Here is a 22,570-nt window from a genome sequence, read left to right as displayed (position 1 = left end):
CCACGACAAATTGCCATCTTTTTTTTATTTGGTTATATGGATAGTTTCCCCTGCTAGATAGCTGGTTGCTTTTGAAACGAAACAAAGCCTGAATTCTTTTTTATTTGGTTGTCCATCCTTTGTACTGTTATGTAGTATTAAGAGTATGAGATTCTCTCAAAGGGGAACAGTGCTATGAAATCATGTGTATGGATAGAGATGGGATTAGCAATTTGTGGAATGATACTGTAGAGAGAATCGCCATAATTCACAAATGGTCTGAGAAGTCCATCCGTATGTGATGAGGATACTGTCAAGTTGGGTGGTAGGTCAATGATAGAGGGTTACCCTACCATAATGCAAAGCCAGCGTGTATCCATTAATCTTAATCCAGTGCAAATGATAGAGCATCCGATCTGACTTGCAGCAATGTTTCTTGCAATTCATCAACTTCCTACTGCGCTTAATGGATGCAATTAAAACCAATTGTTGCTCTGGTGTTTTTTTTCCTTGAAAAGAGTTTTTTTGTTTGGTTCAAGTCATCAGTAAATTCCATTCACATCATCAATATATATTTGTTACTCCATTTGAAATTATAGTTCATTTTAGCTCTATACAAGTCAAATTCCTCTACCTTTGACCTATATTCTAGAAAAAATAGTATATCAAACATCTACAACTTCAAATGGATGCACCATCTAGTCATATTTCATAAAAGTTTTATTTAATTAAACAAAATTGATATTATAGATATTGATGCATTTAAACTTGATCAGAATTAGAGAAGTCAAATTGACTTGGGACAATACTAAAATGACATAATTTAAGATGAACAGAGTATGTAATTTTAGCACGCAAAGGTTGCTGTTGCTGAGACTTGGCATTATTCAAACAACCTAGTTTACTACGCCATGCAAGGGCATGCGAACGTTGAAGCAGTGGAAGAGAAGGTAGTATCATTCGGGCATGTGTCCAAATCATCCATCTTGCTTGACATTCTCCAGATGAGTATATATGAGAAAGGCATGGTCCCTTGATCAGCATCCAAAGTGAACAAATAAGTTCTATAATATAGTCAATGAAACATTTGCAGTACGTAAAGACGAATCGGTAAAATATCGCTTGCAATATACGTAGCATTTGAAACTCTGCATTGACACACCTACTTTATTGACACCTTAAGAAAATACCAAAAAATAGCTTTCCCCATGTTCACGTTGTTGAATTTTTAATTGATCTATCAAAAAGGTATTCTTGAATGTTTTACAAACAACAAGTAGCGTCATGGCCACAAAAGTTCCTATGACAATTCAGTGCCAAGATGGTTCATCAAATATAAACAAAGCGTGCTACTGGACCATGCATGGTGCTCGGGATACATGATCTTGTTGGCCAGAAGCAACATCACATAGAGGCACTTGGCAGATAAGAAGAGAGTTATCCAGATCTAGCTTTGTTTCAGGATCTTATCCGGCATATCGCTTCAAACAATCTGATCAGTACAAGCTTCCTGAGCGGCGCGGGTTTGGATCTGGCCTGATGGGTTCCCCTGTGAAGGGATCAAACTTGTAAGGTTCACCTGTGAAGGGATCAAACCTTACTTGTTGGCGCTCTGCTGAATATTCAGCGGGTGATCTGGAGCAGAAATCTGAGCCTAAGTCCGTGTTGTACCCTGCCTTGTTGTACCCTGCAGGAGGCAGGAATCTCCTTTCCCTAGAAAGAACAGCTTCTTCAGCTGATCTTTCAATGTTTGAACTATGCTCTTGTACGTATCTTCGATCAAGATGCTTTCCAGTGTTGTGTCTTGATTCATACGCTAATCTTGGTTCTGGGTTCATTCTGATGTCAATTTCATCATGATGTGGACGTGGTTCTGGGTTTCTTACAATGGTGGATCTTTCTTCATCATATCTTCTAATCCTTGACTGAGACACTGGTGGATCGTCTATGTAATATGTTGAAGGATGATGGCTGGAGGAATTGTATCTACTGCTCCTGTAAATAAAGTGGAGATTAGTGTCCGAGCTTGAATACCACATGCACCATTTACAGTAAGCCAGCCAGAGCAGAGGAGTGAGTGCAAACCCACCCGGGTGTCACAAAATCATAATCTTCATGTGGGTATCGTTTGCTATGCATTTCTGGATTTCTTGGCAAATAAGTAGTACCATGTAATGTATGTGTTAAGCCAAAGGCCTCAGCCTGGTGCTGCAAGTCGAAACAAGACATTCAAGGAAAGAAAAGGAGAAAAGAGCAAAAAGGAAAGGTGGAAGATATTGAGTGAGGTAGTACCTTAGCAATCAATGATGCAAAATAATATCCTTTATTGCGTTTATCTCCACCGGATATCAAAAACTGCATGTGCTTCTTTGTGAGGATTAATGATAACATGGTTCAGGTAACGGCTCAAAAATCATTTATGTAAAACAACTGAATACCTGATTAAGGACAGCAAGAGCAGATGACTCAGGAAGCTCATTGAGGCTTTTTACGCATTGGATGTCAATCTGAAGAAAGGAAGATGGAAAAAAACATCACGCTTCACGGTTCATACATTAAAAGGGAACAAATGAAGACCTTCCTGTACAAATCACTTACATCATACCGAGTACCAATTCCTAAACGTAGAATTCGAAGCAAGACTTCCTTGACAGCTGAAGGTAATGAATTAACAGCTGATTCATAGGGGTCAGAGGCATCACCCACCTAATAAGAGAGAAACACGCAGAAAACATTGTCACAAACATGAACAGATACACCATCCTTTCTCCTTAGTCCTTACTGCAATATGATATTTATTCCATTCAACTAAGCATGCTTACAAAAGAACATGTATTCAAATACTAGAAAACTGCTAATTCAGCTGGTCAATGCTGGAATATCTGATGCTCAGTTTTTGCAATTCTATCATAAATAAGCAAAAAGTCAAGCTACAAAACCCAGAAATAGCTGGGCTTCTAGCCTATTTAACCTACCCAACAGGAGAGCTTCCAGTAAAATAATTGTGCTTCTAGCCTTCAAAGGCAGAGTTGAGCAGCAAACTATCATACAGAATCTGTTGTCTTCATATTATATTTGTACAGAGAAGACAAATATAATAAGCATTTACGGACAAGAAGAAGCTAACTCCATTCTCAGACAAATAGATCATAAGAACACCTAGAGGTAGCAGACTGATGCGCAGTTCACTTTTAAAACAACTATAGCATCCACAAAATGAAGGTGACAAGTGACAAGTGAACCAAAGCTCTACCGAGTCACTGGCTAGCTAAGTTGAACATTTCAAGACTTAGTAGCTCAGGTCATTTCAGATTTAATTGTAGGAAGTTCAATCTTTACTCAAAACGCACTTGTTTGTTTTAAATATTAAAAGGAAGAAAAAAAAAGAAAATAATTGACAACATGTTGATATCATACTCATACATACATAATTAGATAATCTTGAAGCTTTCACTTGACGATCAAGTGAATCATGTCCATATCTTCCATGAGAATAATCTTGCCTGTCCCCTGATACATTTGATCTTCTAGTTCTCACTTCTTCACGAGATCGCTTCTTGTCGTTGTCTGCTGCAGGTCGAGCAACTGACACCTATTGAACAAAAAAAACATGAGATTAATTTGTCAAATCCAAAATAGAAAGATGAATAAGCAGCAAGAAGGTAGTGATAATCCCAAACAGATAACATTGTTATTCATGCCTGGATCCTAAAAGACGGTCCTCGATCAGGTCCTCTCACCGTTTTACCATCCATTTCTTCTATAGCATTTTCAAGCTCCTGTAATTGATAATATTTTTTATAGAAATCAATCCAATACAGCTGTTTAAAGAATATCCAAGCATATTAAGTGCACGAAAACATACTCTTCAGAATTATGATAAACACTTACTGAACGATTGGCGAAGTGAACAAAACCAACTGGACATTGTCCTTTTCTTGATATAGCAACCCGTACCACCTGGTTGCACATCCGACATAGTTGTTCAGCATTGCATGTAATATTGATTAGTCGAAATTGCAAAAAATGTGACAGCCATCTTGGTGCACCAACCTCACCAAACTGTTCAAAAAGCTTTCTCAAGTACTCCTCGTTAACATCTTCTGGCAGGTTCCCAACAAAAGCAGACTTAATCTGAGAGTACACAGATAGAAATCACGATCAGAAGTTCTAACAGAAGATAAACTATATTTGTATCGAGGAAAAAAATGTTTTCCTTTTTCTGCATTACCTTGGCCATTTCATCAGGATCCACATGAGACTCTTTATCAGCCCAATTTATTGCAGGATGCAAATCGCCAAGCATAAAATCTGTTCTTGAACCGATACGGATTACACGTGCTGCAGCCTGTGATTGATAGTTTGAGGAGGAATGAAATCAAAGGAAGCTGATTGAGCAGAAAGCAAAGGACCTAAGAACATCTTCATCAAGATGTTATTAGATATCTGTCTTTTCCTCGCATCTCAGTGGCGAAAACTCAGATCAGTGATGACTGATGAATCAAGATCTTATCTAGATAAACATACTTGTATTTTGTATGTGGCAGCTGTGATTGATATCAAATGAGATTTGCAGAGTAACATAATAGCAGTCCAAATTACTAAGGGAATCAAGTATCATCATGGGAGATATAATTTCACAGCCACAAGACAAAGCTAGATTTGGGAATAAACTGAAAAACGATCAACTAGGAAATTCGTAAGAGGATCATCAAGAGATCTACGGTTGCCGAAGCCCTGGTTGCCCTGTCATTGGGTAGCTGACATAAGAGGAGCTCTCTCTGTCAAGGTTCTTACAGAATATCTCTTATGGGACTTGATGGAAGGTTTCTTGCTGCAGCAGAATGATGCTGATCAGCATGTTTTACTAGGAATGGTTCTTACTCTAGCAAAGTCAGCCTACAATGCCTTTTTCTTTGGTTCCATCCGCTTTGTTCCTTGGAAACGAATTTGGAAATCTTGGGCTCCTCCTCTCTGCAAGTTCTTCATTTGGCTTGCAGTGAAAAACTGTTTCTTGAAAGGCAGACCAGCTCACTCAAAGAGGCTTCCCACCCGGCTACTTGCCCCTTCTGTAATCAAGAGGAGACCATACAGCACCTATTGGTTTCCTGTGTTTTCGCCTGGCAAATCTGCTTCATCATTTTGCAGATTGCAGAAAATTGGTTTGGCCTCCATTGCACTCCAACCATCAACTCATAGATCCTCAAGCTGGTGGTACCAGGAACAGGCAGTTAAAGAGGTAACAATGGACTACAAAAGGGGGTTCAATTCACTGGCAATATTGGTGGCTTGGGAAATCTGGAAGTACAGGGCGACTGTGTTTTTAATGGGTCTCCTCCAAGCATTACAACGGTGTTGCAAGCTGTCACCTAAGAGTGCATCCTTTGGTGCTCAGCTGGTGCAAAGGGCCTCCTGGAGCTTCTTGGAAGGCCTTTGGGAGGGGCTCAGGCAATAGTGTGGTAGTTTTGGTCATGTTGTTTTTGTCTTTATTTTCAGTATGTTCTAGTCTTCTAGAGTGTTGTGGGTGTTTAAGTCTTCCTGTTTCAGAAGTTCCTTCTTAATGAAGCGATCTGCAGCCCTCCTGCCTGTTCAAGGGAAAAGGGTTGACAGGAGGAGGGGGGGGGGCAGTGTTATATAGTCTACTTTTACTTGAATTAAAGAAATATATAGGCAAGTCAAAGAATGCCAAATAATAACGGAATGCCAACACAAGCAACAGAAGAAGCTGCCAAGTAACAGTGTTGCTTCAATCAACGGTAACCTTCAGGTCTTCATAACTGAACTGTTAAACTTCATTGCAGCCAATTTATTGTAAGCTCTCTTATTTGACTCTTGATCTGAGCGTGAGAAAGAGGAACTGCAAGGAAACTATCTACATCACATGGAAGTAGACGACTAATGAGATAATATGTTGATTTCCCCATCCGTGTTTCTAAATATCCTACATATGGATTTTGGGTTTTGCTGTTGCTAAAAACTCAAGCTAGATTGTGATGGAGCTCGATGGATTCATGGTCAATGTATTGCTGATATTGCCCCACATTTGTTTGCTCTCGTTCCTAAGAGACGAGCAAATAAACACACAGTCCTGGAAGGTCTCACAAACCAGACTTGGATCTCAGATCTGCAAGGTGCACTTTCAGTGAATATCATTGTGGAATTCCTTGGGCTCTGGGACACACTGTCTGATGTGGAACTACAGTCTGGTGTGGAGGATTCTCATATTTGGAAACTCAGCTCAAGTGGACAGTATACAGAAAAATCGGCATATAGGGTGCATTCCAGGGATCAGTGAGACTATTCTCTTGGGAGAGGATCTGGAGGACTTGGGCACCGGCCAAATGTCGCTTCTTCATGTGGCTTGTCGCACACAATAGATGCTGGACAGCAGATAGGTTAGCAAGGCGGGATCTCAACCATCCCTCTCGTTGCCTTCTTTGTGACCAAAATGCTGAGACTATAAATCACCTTCTGGTAGACTGAGTTTTTGCACAAGATTTTTGGTTTGGCCAGTTGCAGAAAGGTTGGCATGCAAAGCACCTCACCCCAGCCAGGTGAAACATCCTTTGAGGCCTGGTGGGACAGAGCTAGCGGGGTGCAGGGCTGCTGATGGACTAGCAAGAGAAGGCTTGAACTCTATTGTCATTTTAGGAGCTTGGACACTCTGGAATCACAGAAATCGCTGTGCATTCATTGGAGTTTCACCAAATCTAAATAGAGTTTTAACTCTTGCTTCAGACCAGTTGAGGTTGTGGGGGACTGCTGGTGCCAGGGGTATATCTTAACTGACGTTGTAAATGAGTGTGTGGTGTTGTATGGGGTTTCTTCCCCCCACCCCCTTTTTTTCTTCTTAATATAATGATGTGCAGTTCTCCTGTGTGTTCAAGAAGAAAAAAAGAACAGGCTAAACTTTGGAACTACATGACCTCTCCGGCATTATTTGTTTTCAACACAGCTTCTCACAGGTCTCCAGAGAACAAAGGTCATCCAGATAAACAAATGATAATAAAGGAAGATGGTTTCATGTAGTTAATTACTAGTGTGAATGGAATGCAGTTTGTGAATGTTGCAAATCAGAAAAGGGCAAGCATGCAAGTATTCCTTTGGCTTGGCTAACCGATCATCATCCTTCCAGACAGTGTTTCATCAGATATAGCGCCACCCAGTGAACTAGGAAGATTGGGAATTCATTTCAGATAAACTGGCAGTGGTCATTGTCTGTCCCTCCTATACTTTGTAATGAACTTCAACCATGGATATAAATGTAAATGTAAAGAGCACATCAAAGGTACAAGATATAACTCAGATGAAAATTCTGGCATATGTCTTTTTCCTATATGACCAATACCAAATTTTTCTCTACAACCATGTCGAACAAAGGATTCTTCAATGTCGGTGGCTTCTTCAGAAGTACCCACAATGCAACAGGAAATTTTCATGTGAAAACAGCAACATTCAAATCCATTCTTTGCAACATTAGTCAGTCATTTATGACATGATAGATGGAGAAATTATGTTGCCATATAAATCCAAAATCAATGTCAAGTATACAAATCAGATATGTGAATTCCTTGGCTTGTCAGCAGATCATAAGGTATTTTGCCATAGAAATCCAAAATCAACGTCAAGTATACAAGTCAAAGATGTGAATTCCTTAGCTTGTCAGCAGATCGTAAGTTACTTTGATAATTTGGTGCCAATTCATCATTTGCCTCCACATTTTGATTAGGACATAGGGGCACTAAGGATATATAATCACTTGATCATGCATGAGACAAATGGCACATGTGCTTCTTTTGCTACTAGAAAGGACAGTAGACTAAGGTAATTTGCACATATCTTGATATTTGCATAAGATTGTTTTATCCAAATAAACTGAAAAAGAAAACAAGAGGCAATAATATTTGGCCAATACCTGCAAGATAAACCAGTTGACAGAGCTATGGTCAACTATACAAAAACGACAAAGACTTTGCAAAAGGAAAACTTAAACAAGGATAAAATGAACAAAATATGAGAAAGGAAATCTGAATATTTAAATTAATGGTAAATGCGGAATGTACTAAGAAAAGAAAACTTTTCCACAAGTGAGGCAAAGACTTACTGCATGAGAAGTAAATCTCACAAATGCAAAGCCTCGATTGATATTCCTCTTGTTTGAAGAACCACGATTTGAAGCCATTGCAAGGTCAACCGAAACAACATCTTTGAATGTCTGGCAAAATATGTGTCCAAGTGAAATTATTTTGAGAAGTATATATAAAAGAAATCTATGATTGCTAGGTATATCAAGGTTCTACCTTGTGAATCAATTCTTCAAATTCTTCTGAAGTCCACTCTGGCAAAACAATAAGGGAAAGCAGACATTATTAGCACTTAGATGACTATTTTGATTTTCTGTGCATTTTCACAACAAAGTTCTGCAGATCAAGATGTTGACAAGCGCTCTGCACTGCTACATTGGGTTATCTAAGACAATGGACAGGTATTACAGATTTTTCTTGCCATTGACATGACATTGTTACTAACAATTGATTCATCAAATATATTGGCGTAGATGTTTCTTTCGAGTAAATATACACAGCATGATTCTTCATTTTCACCATGAGTGGAGTTTACCTTTGCAAAGATTTCCAAAGAAAACTGTATCTTGATCCATTGAAAGATCAACATCAAGCCTCTTTCCTTGAAGCTGGTAAAGAACCAACAGCAAATATGCTATGAATGTCAAGTTTGGACACAGTGCTATTCTTTACATCTGTTATAATGAAATGGCACACTACCATCTCAGATCTCACTCTAGAGTCTGGACTCAAGGTCTATAGAAAAGGAATAAAAATAAAACAAACATGTGATTAATAGAAATATGAAGAAAGCAAGAAGCAATTGCTGCAGGCAACATTATGATACTGCTACTTATAACAAAACATTAATGACAGGAAAGCAAAAGTTGCTACATATAGACGTGGAACTAGAGATGGGGAAAATGATTAAACCTAATGGCAGACTGACACATATTAGCACAAGTTAAGCATTGTTAGAACACAGATGACTAAACACAGGAGATTTCTAAGCATTATGAGAACAAGTTAAGCATTCTTACCTCAATACCATTCTTTTGCCTTTTAGCAGTATTAGCATACTCCCTCTTTGAAAACCTAACAAAACCATATCCCTGAAAGGATTTCAGGAAAGAAAAATTACGTTAGAAGTATTCCGATGTTTCATGACAAAGTGAAGAAAAAAACGATGTCTAAAAGACTGAAATCATATACTGCAATGTCTAAATTTTACACTTGTATGCACCAGACCTTTGAATGGCCATTCTGATCTTTCATTATACGCACATCAATAATCTCTCCGCATGAAGAAAATATCTGTTAATGCTATAAGTCAGTGCCACAACAAAGAAAATGCAAGAAAATTTCCTTTACACAAGAACCATTGATTCTAACTTCACTGGTTCAGACAGAAGAGAACAAACAAGTTGGATAGCAGCATTCTAAATATGATTAAGTTCAGCATTGAAATATGAAGCAAATTAAATATTCTAATCTTCACAACATGGCATACTTGGCTTATTAATATATATGACTATTCCACATAAAAACAAGTACAGAATAAACAGGAGGGTCAAAAGGCACAGGTATCAGGCGACAAATGATATCTAACTGCAGAATCTACAATGGCGCCAGCTCCCTGGGCAGGTACACATCTAACTCTCTGATTTGCAAATTAGACGCTACTTGTACAAACCACCCCAAATGCAACAAATGCAGGTCTCATTCAACCTCTGCATGTTTGAAGTTTTTAACACCACCATCGAAGTATCAAACTACAAACCGTGCACAGAAGCAGTCTTCTACCTGTGGTTAAACTACAGACCAGAAGAAACAGAAGCAGCAAACCAACCTCCCGGAGCATGCTTTCCGTGGCCGACCGCGGCAGCCCGCCGACGAACACCTCAGTGCCCCTCGCCGTCCGCGGATCTGCGCATATCCACACAGCACACAAAAACCACGATCAGTGGCATAAAAATATCTCCCCCTCAATCCATCAAAAAAAAACAAAACGACATCCCTCGATAAACACTCACCTTGCTCGTCGTAGCCGCCCCGCGGCGGCGCCATCTTTACCCTTGAAGAAAAAAACAGAGCAGGGGGCAAGGGGCGGGTGGGGCTATCTCGCCAAAATCCGCACCAAATCAGACGCCGCTGCGACCGGACGGATCGGCGGCGCCTCCCCGGTTTCGAATCCGGCCTAGCCCCCGCGACTCGAATAGAATGGAGAATGAATCTTCACGGATTCGGTGTTGAGCCGGGGACTGGCGAGAGAGCGCTTTCCCGTTCTATCGCCTCGTTTCTTTTTTTTTTTTGGGAAAACTATTAGTGGGTTTTGACTTTTGAGCGAATGTGCTTTTATGAGGCACTGGGCCCGGCCTGTCAGATACCGTTGCTAGGCCGGCCCAGCCCAGTTGAAGCAAACGAGTTGGGCCATTTGATCATGAGCCCAGTTTGTGTAATTTTCACTTTCACCTCTCAAATCAAAGGTCTGCTCACAAAAAAAAAACTCTCAAATCAAAGGAGAAACTACTGATACTGGGAGTATTATTTGTGAAAAATAAAATGTAATCCTGTTATTGCGTCAAACTGCCAAGCTAAGAACACAAGTTCAAGCATCAAAGCTTGTCTTGCACTGCTCCCTGAAGATAAAAAGTTTGCTAGTACTAAAACAATTTCCATCACTTGCAACGAACCATACAATTTCTTGGCTCCAAGAGTGGATGGATACGGCCGCTGTCAAGGCCAAATTTTGGCCGTTGACCGAGTAGGCTAGCTCTGCTGCGTTTGGATGATGTGTGCTGTTGTTTGGCTTGGCCCAGCTGTTGTGGCCAATCTTCTTCTTCAGATCAATTGGACGTCAGCTGCCCGGCCAATTTGGGACAAACCGACCTAACCTAGCCGCCAAAGCTTGGCCAGCAGCAGATTTTGCAACGGCCTACATTTGGCGGACATCCAAATGCGTCCTCAGTGGCTTCCTCCGGTTGTTTCGAGGTGCCAATGTGTCGTCGTGTTACGAATTGGAACGGCGATCCCTCCAAAACGGACACTACAATAAACTGCGCCAACAACTCTGCATGTGCTACCACACTGACAGTAGAAATGTACATCTGAATATATATACATCAGCAGAAATGTACAAGCAGGAACTAGTAGTAGTACAGCACAAGCAAGAAGCATGTGTATTGGACCACAAATAGCCAAGTATTACGTTTATTACAAGCAGTAAAAGGACGCTACTAATAATATAGATACATGTTTTGATGCATGGTATTCTCTCTTTCTTTTTGTTTATTCAGAAAAAAAATGCAGTTTCTACTTGCTAGCAGCTACCAAGGCAACTACTGTCAAAGCTCATTGCGCCTTTGAGATGCGCCTCATCAACCTGGAGTGAAATCTTGGCTCCCTGGGAATTGTAGGAAGCTTCACTGACCTGCATTTTTGACATAAAAAGCTTTAGCTGAAAATAGTCTGAAACAAAACCATTGCTGTTACACTTGCATTAATTATATATGAAAATGTACATGAAACTATGGTTTGAATTGACTTAGGCCCTTCTTGGGTGCTGAGATTTGTGAGACTGAGTGATTGCTCATGCAAAAAAATATATATATTGACAGATCATCAGAGAAGACAAAAGGATCAGAAATTCTATACCTTTTTGGCACGAAGGGCTTGGAGAAGTCTGGCATTGGATGTGCTCTTGGAACCTGCTCCTTCCTTAGCTGCTTGATCTCAATCTCCTCATCCACCTGCACAAGAACACATCGTAGCAACCCTGGCCTTATTTTTTACACCCGAACAAGATGAACTTGTACCAATACCATGCTGTAAGATTCAGATGGATATAGGCAGCAAACCTTCTGCTGTCTTTCCCTCTCCAGTTTCACTTCCTCCATGAAGCTATTGCGCTCAGCGACCTGCATGATGGAAAGACAGACGATGCATAGCAGCCCTCAGGAATCAGCGACGACGAGCGAGCATAGCAGTGTGTGACTTACTTGGGTATCAAACTTGACGCGTCTGACCACACGCACAGCGCTGTGCAGCACGTGATCGATCGGTTCCGTGGGTTCCTTTGTTGGAGGTTTCGCTGGGATCTGCAGAATAGAAGGATCAGAGAAAGGATGAGCAGCAGACATTACCACTTGTCACCTCAGATAACTGAAAAGGAAACCTGGTCTTCCTTAATAAAAGTTCAGAAACAGTAACAGACTGAAAATTGTGTGACAGCCCACTATAACCAATCACGGCAAAGGTAATGGTGCTTAGAACTAAACTGTATAATGAAAATTCCTGTAGGCATTGCCGACCATGGTAAAACAAGCAACAATTCACCCAGTCTAGCAGTGTTAAGTGGACACTGTGAACTGAAATTACTGAAGGCATAGCTGGCATACCGCATACCTCTGGTTCATCAGTTGTGTAGGGTAGGCCTTGGGCGACTGGATGGCGCAGCCTCTCCTCTTCAACCTGCATATTCCTCAACCTCTCAAGAAAATTTCCTTCCTTGGCTTTTCCTCTTTGCTGAGTACAAGAACAGGACACAATTTCTTGGGTTACCGTACGTACAAGCATCAACAATTTCTTCAGAAGGACAAGCATGAACAATCTTAAGGTGTTTTGAAGCACATACCTCGGTCCTGAGACGGAACGGCTGCTGAGTGGTCACCCTTGTCACCTTCCTGCTGCAACTCCAGGCCCTATCTGACGATCCGGTGCTCTGCGATGTGCAAACAGTATCCACGCAAATTTCAGAGCAAATTCATCAGCTTAATAACAGGAGATACTAGCATGCCGCGTGCGTACATTGTATGGCCTCTGCCGCCGTTGGCCTCGTGCACGGCTGATCCTGCTGAATTTTCAGAGAGCGCATCAGCAGAAGGTGTCAACTGTCAAGAACAGCAAACCAATGCATATGCAGCGATGGGTGAGGAATCCAAGACCTGGTGCGGTCGGAGGCGTCGAGGATGCAGGCGACACCGGGGATGACCGGGAAGGAGACCTCGGACGAGGAGGCAATGGAGGGGTACGATATGTCGATCTCCTCGGCACCCCGCGGCGTTGCTGGCAACGACACCGTCGCTGTCGCGGTTCCCTCGTCCTTCCTCCTCCTCGCCGCGCCTCTGCTCCGCGCCGTGGGGTCGCCTCCGCCTCCGCCGCCGCCCAGCAAGAGGAGCCGCTCGAACGTGTCCACCAGGTACTTGACGCGGCCCTCGCCGGGCTCCGGGAGGCCCGCCATGGCCTCCTCCAACGCCACGGCCGTCATCGCCCGCTTCCGCGAGGCGGAGGCCTCGCTGCCCCGCCGTTCTTGGTCCGCCTCGCTGCAGGGGTAGGAGAGCTTGGCCCGCACCTCGTCGCCGCACTCCTCGGCGGCGCCCGACGCCAGCGCGCGCGGCGCGTCGTACGCCGCCACCGCGCCCACCGCCGGAGTCGAGCACTTCTTGGTGCAAGAATCAAGCCTCCTCCTGGCCGCCGTCCCCGGCGCCCTCTTCGCCGCCACCGGCGTCTTCTTGGCCGGGGACGACCCAGGGCCGTACTTCTTGACCGCCTTGCCGCCGGCGCCAAGAACCGCGGGCCCCCGCGCGACCTTCCCGGCGGCGCACGCCCCGAACCTCCTCGGCTCCCGCCGCGCGAACGAGGACGGCGCGTCCTCCCGCGCCAGCCGATTCTCCGCCTGCGGCGGCGGCGGCGGCGACACCACCACGGGCGCGAACGGGCGCCGCGGTCCTCCTCTGCCTCTCGTCGCCGCAGCTGCCATCATCCCTCCCCCGATCAAAACGTCCGTGCGCAACGCAAACCGGGAGGGAGGAAGACGAAAGCTTTCGAAACCCCGAGCGGCGGTTGATGTGGGAGAGTAATGAGGCGCGATCCGAGAAGAATTCGCGTTTCGAAATCTGCGTGGACGAGCCGAAGCGAATTTATAGGAGGCCCGGAACCGGAAGGCAGGAAGGAGGAGGAGGAGGAGACGAGGCGAAGCCGGTGAGGTGAAGCAGGGCAAAGGTAACGTTGCCGGCGTGCGGCGCTGGCGCAACGGCTAGCGGGCAAGTGGCCAGGGGGGGGTTCGGCCGCTGCGGATTTTCCGGGCCGTTGGATCGGGGAGCGGAGGGGATCCGCTGCCGTCGATGCGCGCCTGCGCGGGGTTGATGCGTGGATTTATTGAGTTTGGAGTGGGTTATTATCTGGAGTATTTACCGTTGGTGAAATCCTTTTGGTGTGAGATTAAGCAGTGAATCTGGCCTTGATCTGATTTTTGCTACTGAAATGAATTGGGATTTAGTGAGTGTATCATCGTTAGGAACTTAAGATGCAGGGACAAAAAAAAAGAATCAAATCTCAGTTACTTTCACTATCGTTGCAGATCATGTGCCGCAACGAACTCAAGAATATTTGTAGGAGGCATGTATAGCAATTAGCAACAATGTCAAGAATCTTTGTAGTAGTATGCTTATTACCATAGTTGTACACCTTGAACTGTCCTTCTGAGGCTTTGTTTAGTTTAAAAAAAATTACAAAATATACACTGTAGTAATTTCGTTTGTATTTGACAAATTGCTGCAGGATTTGATGTGATGAAAATTCTGAAAAATTTTGCAAAACTTTTTGGAAACTAAACAAGGCCTAAATATACGGATGCGCATGCATTCGATCAATACTTCCTTGTTTGGAAAGTGAGTTTGCAAGTGTTAAATGTGTAGCGTCTTGTTCTGGGGAGTCTTTAGGTCTTTAGGTCTTGTTTAGTTCCAAAAAATTTTACAAAATCTTCTAGATTTTCCGTCACATCGAATCTTACGGTACATGCATGGAGCATTAAATATAGATAAAAGAAATAACTAATTACACAGTTTATCTGTATTTTGCGAAACAAATCTTTTGAGCCTAGTTAGTCCATAATTAATGTCAAATACAAGCGAAAGTGCTACAGTGTTCATTTTGCAAAAAAAAAAATTGAAACTAAACAAGGCCTGGTATGGTTTGTTTTGCCCATATCCTTCCTTTCCTCCCTCGTCAAGTAAGTAGGTATCTTCACGCTGTACTAGGAAATACTCCTCCCTCGGTACTCATAAATGAAGTTGTTTAGGACAGTGACATGGTCTCCAAAGCCTGACTTCGTATTTTTATAAAAATATTTATCAAAAAGTGGTATATGTATATTTTTATGAGAGTACTTTTTAAGATAAATATATTCATATAGTTTTCATATTTCCAAACTCCATAATTTAAAAGTTATTCATGATTTATATTTTGTATGACTTAAATCTTATCTAAAGTGACTTTCTTTGTGAGTACGGAGGGTGTACACCAATTTGCAAAGCAACCACCAGAGCGACAAATTTGCTGCATGACCGTTTTGCCCATCTAAAGTCGTGTTGCCTCAAATGGAGCATAATGGGCGGGTTGTCTTCATATAAAATACCTGATATGAGGCGCATGGTAACATACTTAAAGATGTATAGTTTGATGAACCTTGTAATCTTGTAACTTAAGAAATCATTAAGCGAGTAAGGGTCGTACCTATTTCACCGAAGATAACAAAAAGAAATGTTACTTATTTAAACGAGCAACAATAAAAAAAAGCACTCAAGTCACAATTCTAGGTCTCTTTGGAAACTCAAACCCCTTAGGATGTCTCGGCCTTTTCCTGGGCAAGAAGCCCACGAAGAACTCAGCCACGGGCCAGGCTTCTATGCATTTGGAAGCCCATGCAAGGGGGGGTGTCAAACTGAACCCTACCTTTTCCCAAGGCATCGCACACTCAGATCCGTCGGCTTTTCCCAAGCGAGGTGGCGCGCGATATAGAAGCTCTGCACATCCATCGTCATCCTCGTCTCCTCGCCCACCATCATCGTCGTCTTGTTTCTCGCCTCAATAGCTTGTCTGTGTTGACGGCCTCTCCCTTGACACTTGGCTTTTGGTTCTTCTCACCGTCGGCACGCAATCGCCGCCACCGCCACCTCCGCCTTGGCTTCAAGATCTAGATCCACTCCAAGGTTAGCTCCAAGATCCGATCCAAGTTCTTCTCTAAGATTTGTTGATTCATACGTTGATGAGATGGGCATGGGTAAGGGGTCGTAGAGCGGGCTATGGGAGATTATGGCAATTGTTGGTTCTTCATATTGCGAAGAGTCTTTTGCTAGAGAAATAATCACATCTTGTGTGCTATCAAAGAAGCCATTTGGGCTTGTAATAAATTTGCTACGTTGTGCTCGGTTTGGTTTCATTATTTGGGAAGAACGCTTTTAGGCGCGGTAGTCTGGGTTGTGCCAATTAGATGAACCCTCTATGTTTAGCCTAATGTGGTGTTTTATGGTTTACGTAGTTTGCTTTTATGTTGTACAAACTCTTGTAATTTTGTTGTTGTCAAGTAATGAAATTTGGTTTTGCTGTTGCAGAAAAATATAAGTGAATGACACGATAGGCAAGATAGTTGGCTAGATCACCAACCACAAACATATCGACCCAACCACTTATGTTGATATTCTAAAGGGAGTTAACAATTACCTAAATGAGATGTAATCAAATAATAGCAGCACATTGTAGCATCAAAATAATGCAAGCGATCTAGGCTACCTATAATAGTTAGATGGTAATTTGAAAGCATTGTTCATCATTATCAGCATTTTTAACTTATTACATTTATGCCTCATTGTTTTTAGCCATGTCAACATCCCAGAGTACAAGGGCTGTATGGAGCTATACATATGAAAAAGGACTTGTGGACATAATGAAAGAACATGCCAATATCCCTATGTACAAGAAACAAAATGGTTGGACAAGAGTGGGCTGGAGAAATATCACGAAACAATTCAATGAAAAGTTTCCTCTAGCCCATTTTACACAACAACAAATACAATCAAAGGAAAAGGAGTTAAAAGAGAATTACAGGATAATACAAGATGCTAGGAAAAATAGTGGTGCTGGTTGGAATGAGTCATTATGCATGATTATTGCCAAACCAGAGATTTGGGATGAAATGATTGAGGTAAGTTATTTTCACTCTTTATAAAGCTAGCTATGTTTGTGTTGTGTTTTCACTCTTTTAAGAAGCTAACCAAAATGTTGTTTGTTGCACTTAATAGGAGAATGCCAAAGTTAGTAAGTTCCAAAAGAAGTCATTTCCTCTATATGAAAACTTGGCATCATTGTATGCAGGTAATGATCACATAAAGCAACAAATGTTTCTCTTTTGATCTGATTTGATGCTAAAAAATCTATCTTGGTATTAGTCCTTAGCCCTTGGTCATGTTTGGCACTAGAACATGAGTTGTGTGTTGTTATGTCTCTTTGGCAATTTTATATTCTACTACCATGAATCATATGGTCACTAGTTCGGATTATGCATTGGAGTTTGGATAGTATTTTATGATCATAACTCTTAGTATAGATTATCAGCGAGAGTGTTAGAGTTATGAGGTAATTTTTCCTTTAGTCCAATACTAGTATGCATAGAGTGACTGCCTGTTGTACGTCTAGCATCTAATTTATATGTTGTTTTTAATAGGAAGTATCACCACTAGAGATTTGAATTCTACATCGACTGAACATCCTCCTAACAAGAGAGTTGGACCTCCAGTGAAAAGAAGTCACACTGAACAAAGTACACAGAACACAATTGCCGCCTTTGATACCATTGGCATCAATTTTGCTATTAATGGTACAAATCCATCTCCTCAAAGCAATGGCCCAGAGGTGCAATCTGCACCGTCCATCAATCTAGAGGACCAAGAAGGTGTTAGTGGAAAAATACGCAAGCAAAGTCAAATGCCAGCTAAAATCAAGGAATTCATAGAGCTTAGAAAGATCCAGATAGATGACAAGAAGAAACAAGAAGATGATTATTGTGTGGAGAAGTGCATTGATGTTGTGGATGGCATGGAAGACCTAACTGATGAGCAGAAGGCAGATGCTAATGAGCTCTTCCAGTCTAAGATGAATCGACAAATATTTATGAAGACAAAAAATCCAAATGTTCGATTAATTTGGCTGAAGAAAAAAATTTCACAGGTGTGTTTGCTTATAATCTTAGTTTTCTCTCTTCTTCTAGCATTTGATATATTTGTTTGTCATCTTTGTTTTCTCCTCTTATAGCATTAGATCATCTTAACTAAACCTATATAATGTGACTAATTTGATGCTAAGACTATTTTTATTGAAAGGAGCTCAGACTCATAGTTAGAAGATGACCGTATGTATGTTGTTGCTAGCTTTGATATGGTTGGCTATTAGTTGATGCAATCAATCTAGCTAGTGTCATTTTTCTTGACCCCTCATATGTTATCACACACTTGCCTTTGGATGCCACATATATGATTTGTTAGGGTTTATTGTCAAAGATTCAAAAATTAATCATATATTGTTTGTTTGTTGGTAAAGATGCAATCGATCTAGCTAGTGTCATTTTTCTTAAATAAGATACGATGTTGTTGAAAATTCACTAAAACAACAAAAATTGGTGTCGATTACAAACTAGTGTAGTAGTTTTTTTGCGTTTAGAATCCATGTCCTATTTTGAATTTTATTCCTACCATAAGTTGCGATCTTTTGATGTATTATTTTAGCTACCACTTGCACTTAACCTATGCAGACTTTTGAGCAGTGGAGTGCAAGTGAAGCAAGGAGTACTACACCTCTCCTATGCCCTATCTTGGATTCTTTTGAATTAACTAACAAATGTGTGAAACATTTCTTACTTTAGTATTATCCTAACTATTGCTTTATTACTTACTTTTCAGAACCAGTGAGTGACAAGGAACACAAAAAAAGAGAAGGGATGGATGTGGGAGAAATGGTCTTCGACAAAGAACACATATGCCTTCATTTTTTATTAATTTTTCTTGTAATCTTTAATTGTTCAATTGTATTTTTTTGGTCTAGAGATGGGTAGTATTTTCTAAATCATTAGTTTGATCTAAAATCTAGAAAAAACTATGTACTTTGTTATGTGATGGTTACACACATAATACTTGGTGTTGTTGTTGATCTTGTAGACATAAATTAATTATCAACATTACTTTAGTATATTGTAGTCTATGAATCGACACAACAAGTTGGTATCTTTGATTTTTTGTGGACTTTTTTCCTATGCTTTGATATATGTTTGTTACATGGGATATCATCTACGTTCATTCTCCGTGTAGGTTTTTAAGAAGATGTGATAATCTATAGGATGACAAGGGGATTGGAAGAGATAAAAAGGGTAAAAAGTAGAGGGTGTTTGGATACACCCTCATAAACCTTAGTCCCTAACACATTAGATGTTTAGACACAAATTAGAAGTATTAGAAATAAATTAATTACAAAACTAATTGCATAGATGGAGGCTAATTTGCGAGATGAATCTATTAAGTCTAATTAGTCCATGATTTGACAATATGCTGCTACAACAACCATATGCTAATCATGAATTAATTAGGCTTAATAGATTCATCTCGATAATTAGTCTACTCTAGTGTAATTAGTTTTATAATTAATTATTTCATATTTAGTCCTCCTAGTTAGCATTTGAATGTCCAATATGACTTATACTAAACTTTAGCCCCTGGATCCAACAAACACCCTCTTAAAAGATCTATTGTGTAGTTAGATATATACCTCCATCGAATGTGCACCCCATATTTAATACTTAGGGGTTGTATTATCTCGTCCAAAAATCAATTTGGTACAATTTCATGTTGGATTAGGCCAAAACAAACATGGGTTTATTCTAAAACCGACATGGGCCCAATTTGAGCATCAACAAAATTACGTCCAAGCTTTGAGAGTGGAACCACTACAACCTCATGAGGTGGTGCATCATGAATTCATTCTATAAATTTTAGTGGAATAAACCTATTCCTCGTGCATATACTCATTACTAGCTTGTGTTGAACGAGGTAGCAATGGATCAACTTATTTTATTCCATAAATAAAAAAGATGAGAAGTGAGAAGAAGATGAATCACCTCATTCTCCAAACAAACACACCCAATATTATTCTCAGGTTCAAGTACATGGTGTCACAAACGTGAACAAATGATTTAGGTGCCGCATGGAAACATGGTCACGCATTAAGGATAATATGTTCGGAGTCTTGGAGGAGACTGCACAAGCTCTTGGATCCTGAATGAAAATGTGATATAGTAATGGAAGGGAAGAGAATGGAGTTAGAGCATCTGCAATAGTTCCCAAAAACATTTGGTAAATCAACAAGTTTTTCATGTGGCTAAAAAAGTTGGAGCATATTTTTTGGGAGCATATTTTTTTGGGTATAGTTTCGAATATCTCGGTCCTAAAATATAGAAGATAACTTTACATCAGGAATTCGAGATTAATTCTAAATCATCCCAGCCACTTTTATATTCTCTTTCACTCTTGTATATTTGCATTAGGAACCATAAGACTCATGGTGGTAAAACTTAGACACTTTTCTAAGTTTTATTTTACTAGATTTATAGAAAACATTAACAATACTTATATCTTCAAATAAGTTTATTATAAAAATATATTAAAAAAATATTCAATGATACTAAGTATGTATCATAAGTATCAATATTTTATTATATATATTTAGTCAAAGTTAAAGATAATTGACTTTTTTGGAAGCGAGCATGACTCTTTTTATGGGAATGAGGGAGTAAAAATATATTAATATTTGATACTTAATAAGTATCATTAAATTATTTATAAAATATATATTTCCAATAAACCTAGTTAGAGACATAAATATTAATATTATTCACTGTGAACTTGACCAAACTTAAACTTATTTGATTTGCATAACTCTTATAGTTGAATTTTGTGGATGGAGTGAGAAAAATTTTAAGATAAACTAAGCACAATAGGAAAATCCATCTAACTAAATTGTCGGGAAGAAAAATTTTGCCATTTGAAATGGTGGAATTTAAATCGTGCATATTCATTTAGCGAGAGGAGCATATTTTTCTAATTTTTTCTATTGATTGATGGAATTATTGTTCTCAAAGAATGAATTGTAAAATAATTTTGGTGGGCTCTAGAGACTTTGGGTCCGGCCAAGGACGTGAAATAAAATATGGTCTTATAATGAAATCAATTTAGCATATTTTAGAAGATAACCATGTTCGCTCAGTCATTTAATGGTATTTTTTCTTTAACAATAAATTAACGAACAATACTTCCAGCCATAGCTTATCAGCGAAGCGAATAGAATGTTAACGTATATATTATAAAAAATTCTTTGATTTTAACTTTGATGGTTTTACTAGGTAGCGTGTCCGTGCGTTGTTACGGGATAACTAACAATTTATACTAAAAATATACGGATCACACGATAAGATAATGATATTGTAAAAATTAAATACCAATGTTAAAGTGATATTTAATCCAAAGAATAAAGTTTGTGAAATTAATACAGTCATGAAAAGTGCGACATTGCAGGCTCGCAAACTCCACTTTCGTGATGCGGCTAAGATAATATTTTATATCAGCAGGAATAAATCTCTGATATCTATTTCTTTCGATGCCAAAGCTGCAACATGCACATCAGTAATCAGTTAATAGGATATTGCATTGAAACAAACATAAAAGACGAAAATACCAAGGCTTCACTGAACCAAGGTAAATAAAAGAAAAACAAAATCTAAAAAAGGTTTGACTTGGCAATTACCTTAATAACAAGATTATTGGTAGATTAGAATGGTAAGATTACTTTGCTATATCTGTTTTTCATCAAAGACTCAATTACAGAAACATGCACGAGTAATTGGTACCGTGGGTCATACAAGATAACACTAGCACGCTTGCATCCAAGTAGTTCTGAATTTCTATTTCTATAATCACACCAAGTTTCCATGAAAGTGATGTCAATTTTTATGCCACACCCATGTCAATACAGCAGAGAACAAAAATTTAAGTCACCATAATAATTGGCAATCAAGTGGCAAGATTCAGTGGGCTAATCATAAAAAAAATTACTATATAGCCAAGTAAATGCAACCACACTCATATAGTTGAAGAGGAATTAACAAGTTAATTTTACATAATCAAGACATCAAGATAATTCTATATAAACACATTCAATTAAAAAAACACAAGCCCGCAAAGGAAGGGTATACTGACGTCTTGCATTTTTACTGAATTAGCATGATCCTTCAGATCATTCATTCACTAGATAGTATTTTTTGCCTTTTGCAGCTTTGCTATTGTTTCAACATTCTTTGTTGCATCTGCTTGGAGCTTGTGTTATATTCTTGAGGCCTCTGATTTGTGTCCTAAAGCATCTTAACTTAAGGATAACAATGAACAAATAAAGCGTAAATAATAGCAAGGATAACAATGAACAAGTAAAGCGTAAATAATAGCAAATGAAGATTACATTGTCGAAGGGGGTTAAAAAAGGCCGTTAGTCCCGCAAAGTCCCACAAAGATTCCACAACCATCCTTGCCTCCAGTTCATCTCTTGATGAAATTATTTTTTGATTTTTTTCTATTGATGAAATTATTGTTCTCAAAGAATGAATTTGTAAAATAGTTTTGGTGGGCTCTAGAGATTTTGGGTCCAGCGAAGGACGTGAA

General features: G+C 40.0%; 3 protein-coding genes across 4 annotated transcripts; 1 reads left to right on the top strand and 2 right to left on the bottom strand.

Moving 5' to 3' along the window:
• LOC8068126 (polyadenylate-binding protein 7) lies at window positions 1,116–10,352 on the bottom strand. 2 transcript variants are annotated; one of them, XM_002442334.2, is made up of 17 exons: window positions 10,076–10,352; window positions 9,892–9,968; window positions 9,291–9,356; window positions 9,083–9,154; window positions 8,599–8,671; window positions 8,280–8,317; window positions 8,084–8,194; window positions 4,211–4,327; window positions 4,033–4,113; window positions 3,871–3,939; window positions 3,681–3,758; window positions 3,407–3,571; window positions 2,578–2,685; window positions 2,418–2,486; window positions 2,272–2,334; window positions 2,069–2,187; window positions 1,116–1,974 (listed from the first exon to the last, which is right to left on the bottom strand). In XM_002442334.2, exons 1-17 carry the CDS (start codon window positions 10,107–10,109, stop codon window positions 1,476–1,478), a joined length of 1,839 nt encoding a protein of 612 aa, XP_002442379.2. In that variant the 5' UTR covers window positions 10,110–10,352; the 3' UTR covers window positions 1,116–1,475. The 2 variants fall into 2 exon arrangements, with proteins under 2 accessions (XP_002442379.2, XP_021301724.1); XM_021446049.1 differs by having other exon boundaries at window positions 1,116–1,968.
• On the bottom strand, window positions 11,159–13,800 carry LOC8074258. Its single transcript, XM_002442332.2, has 8 exons — window positions 12,986–13,800; window positions 12,849–12,891; window positions 12,676–12,762; window positions 12,447–12,566; window positions 12,041–12,139; window positions 11,900–11,959; window positions 11,697–11,791; window positions 11,159–11,472 (listed from the first exon to the last, which is right to left on the bottom strand). Exons 1-8 carry the CDS (start codon window positions 13,798–13,800, stop codon window positions 11,394–11,396), a joined length of 1,398 nt encoding a protein of 465 aa, XP_002442377.1. The 3' UTR covers window positions 11,159–11,393.
• Window positions 15,859–19,014, top strand: LOC8074257. The gene is made up of 5 exons (XM_002443370.2): window positions 15,859–16,030; window positions 16,697–17,022; window positions 17,120–17,192; window positions 17,542–18,044; window positions 18,773–19,014. Exons 2-5 carry the CDS (start codon window positions 16,699–16,701, stop codon window positions 18,779–18,781), a joined length of 909 nt encoding a protein of 302 aa, XP_002443415.2. The 5' UTR covers window positions 15,859–16,030; window positions 16,697–16,698; the 3' UTR covers window positions 18,782–19,014.

Source organism: Sorghum bicolor, chromosome 8 (genome assembly GCF_000003195.3).
Source record: "Sorghum bicolor cultivar BTx623 chromosome 8, Sorghum_bicolor_NCBIv3, whole genome shotgun sequence".
NCBI lineage: Eukaryota > Viridiplantae > Streptophyta > Magnoliopsida > Poales > Poaceae > Sorghum > Sorghum bicolor.
This window is presented reverse-complemented; position numbering and strand designations above follow the sequence as displayed.

Bases quoted from the DNA above. Each gene is read 5' to 3' on its own strand.
- LOC8074257 (XM_002443370.2), top strand. From the start codon at position 16,699: ATGTCAACATCCCAGAGTACAAGGGCTGTATGGAGCTATACATATGAA. The intron at 17,023-17,119 runs GTAAGTTATTTT...TGCACTTAATAG, and splicing joins TTTGGGATGAAATGATTGAG to GAGAATGCCAAAGTTAGTAA. The intron at 17,193-17,541 runs GTAATGATCACA...TGTTTTTAATAG, and splicing joins CTTGGCATCATTGTATGCAG to GAAGTATCACCACTAGAGAT.
- LOC8068126 (XM_002442334.2), bottom strand. From the start codon at position 10,109: ATGGCGCCGCCGCGGGGCGGCTACGACGAGCAAG. The intron at 4,328-8,083 runs GTAAGTCTTTGC...TATCAATCACAG, and splicing joins TGAGATTTACTTCTCATGCA to GCTGCAGCACGTGTAATCCG. The intron at 2,335-2,417 runs GTATTCAGTTGT...AAGCACATGCAG, and splicing joins CTCTTGCTGTCCTTAATCAG to TTTTTGATATCCGGTGGAGA.
- LOC8074258 (XM_002442332.2), bottom strand. From the start codon at position 13,800: ATGGCAGCTGCGGCGACGAGAGGCAGAGGAGGACCGCGGCGCCCGTTC. The intron at 12,763-12,848 runs GTACGCACGCGG...TGCACATCGCAG, and splicing joins GGCGGCAGAGGCCATACAAT to AGCACCGGATCGTCAGATAG. The intron at 11,960-12,040 runs GTAAGTCACACA...TCCATCATGCAG, and splicing joins GCGTCAAGTTTGATACCCAA to GTCGCTGAGCGCAATAGCTT.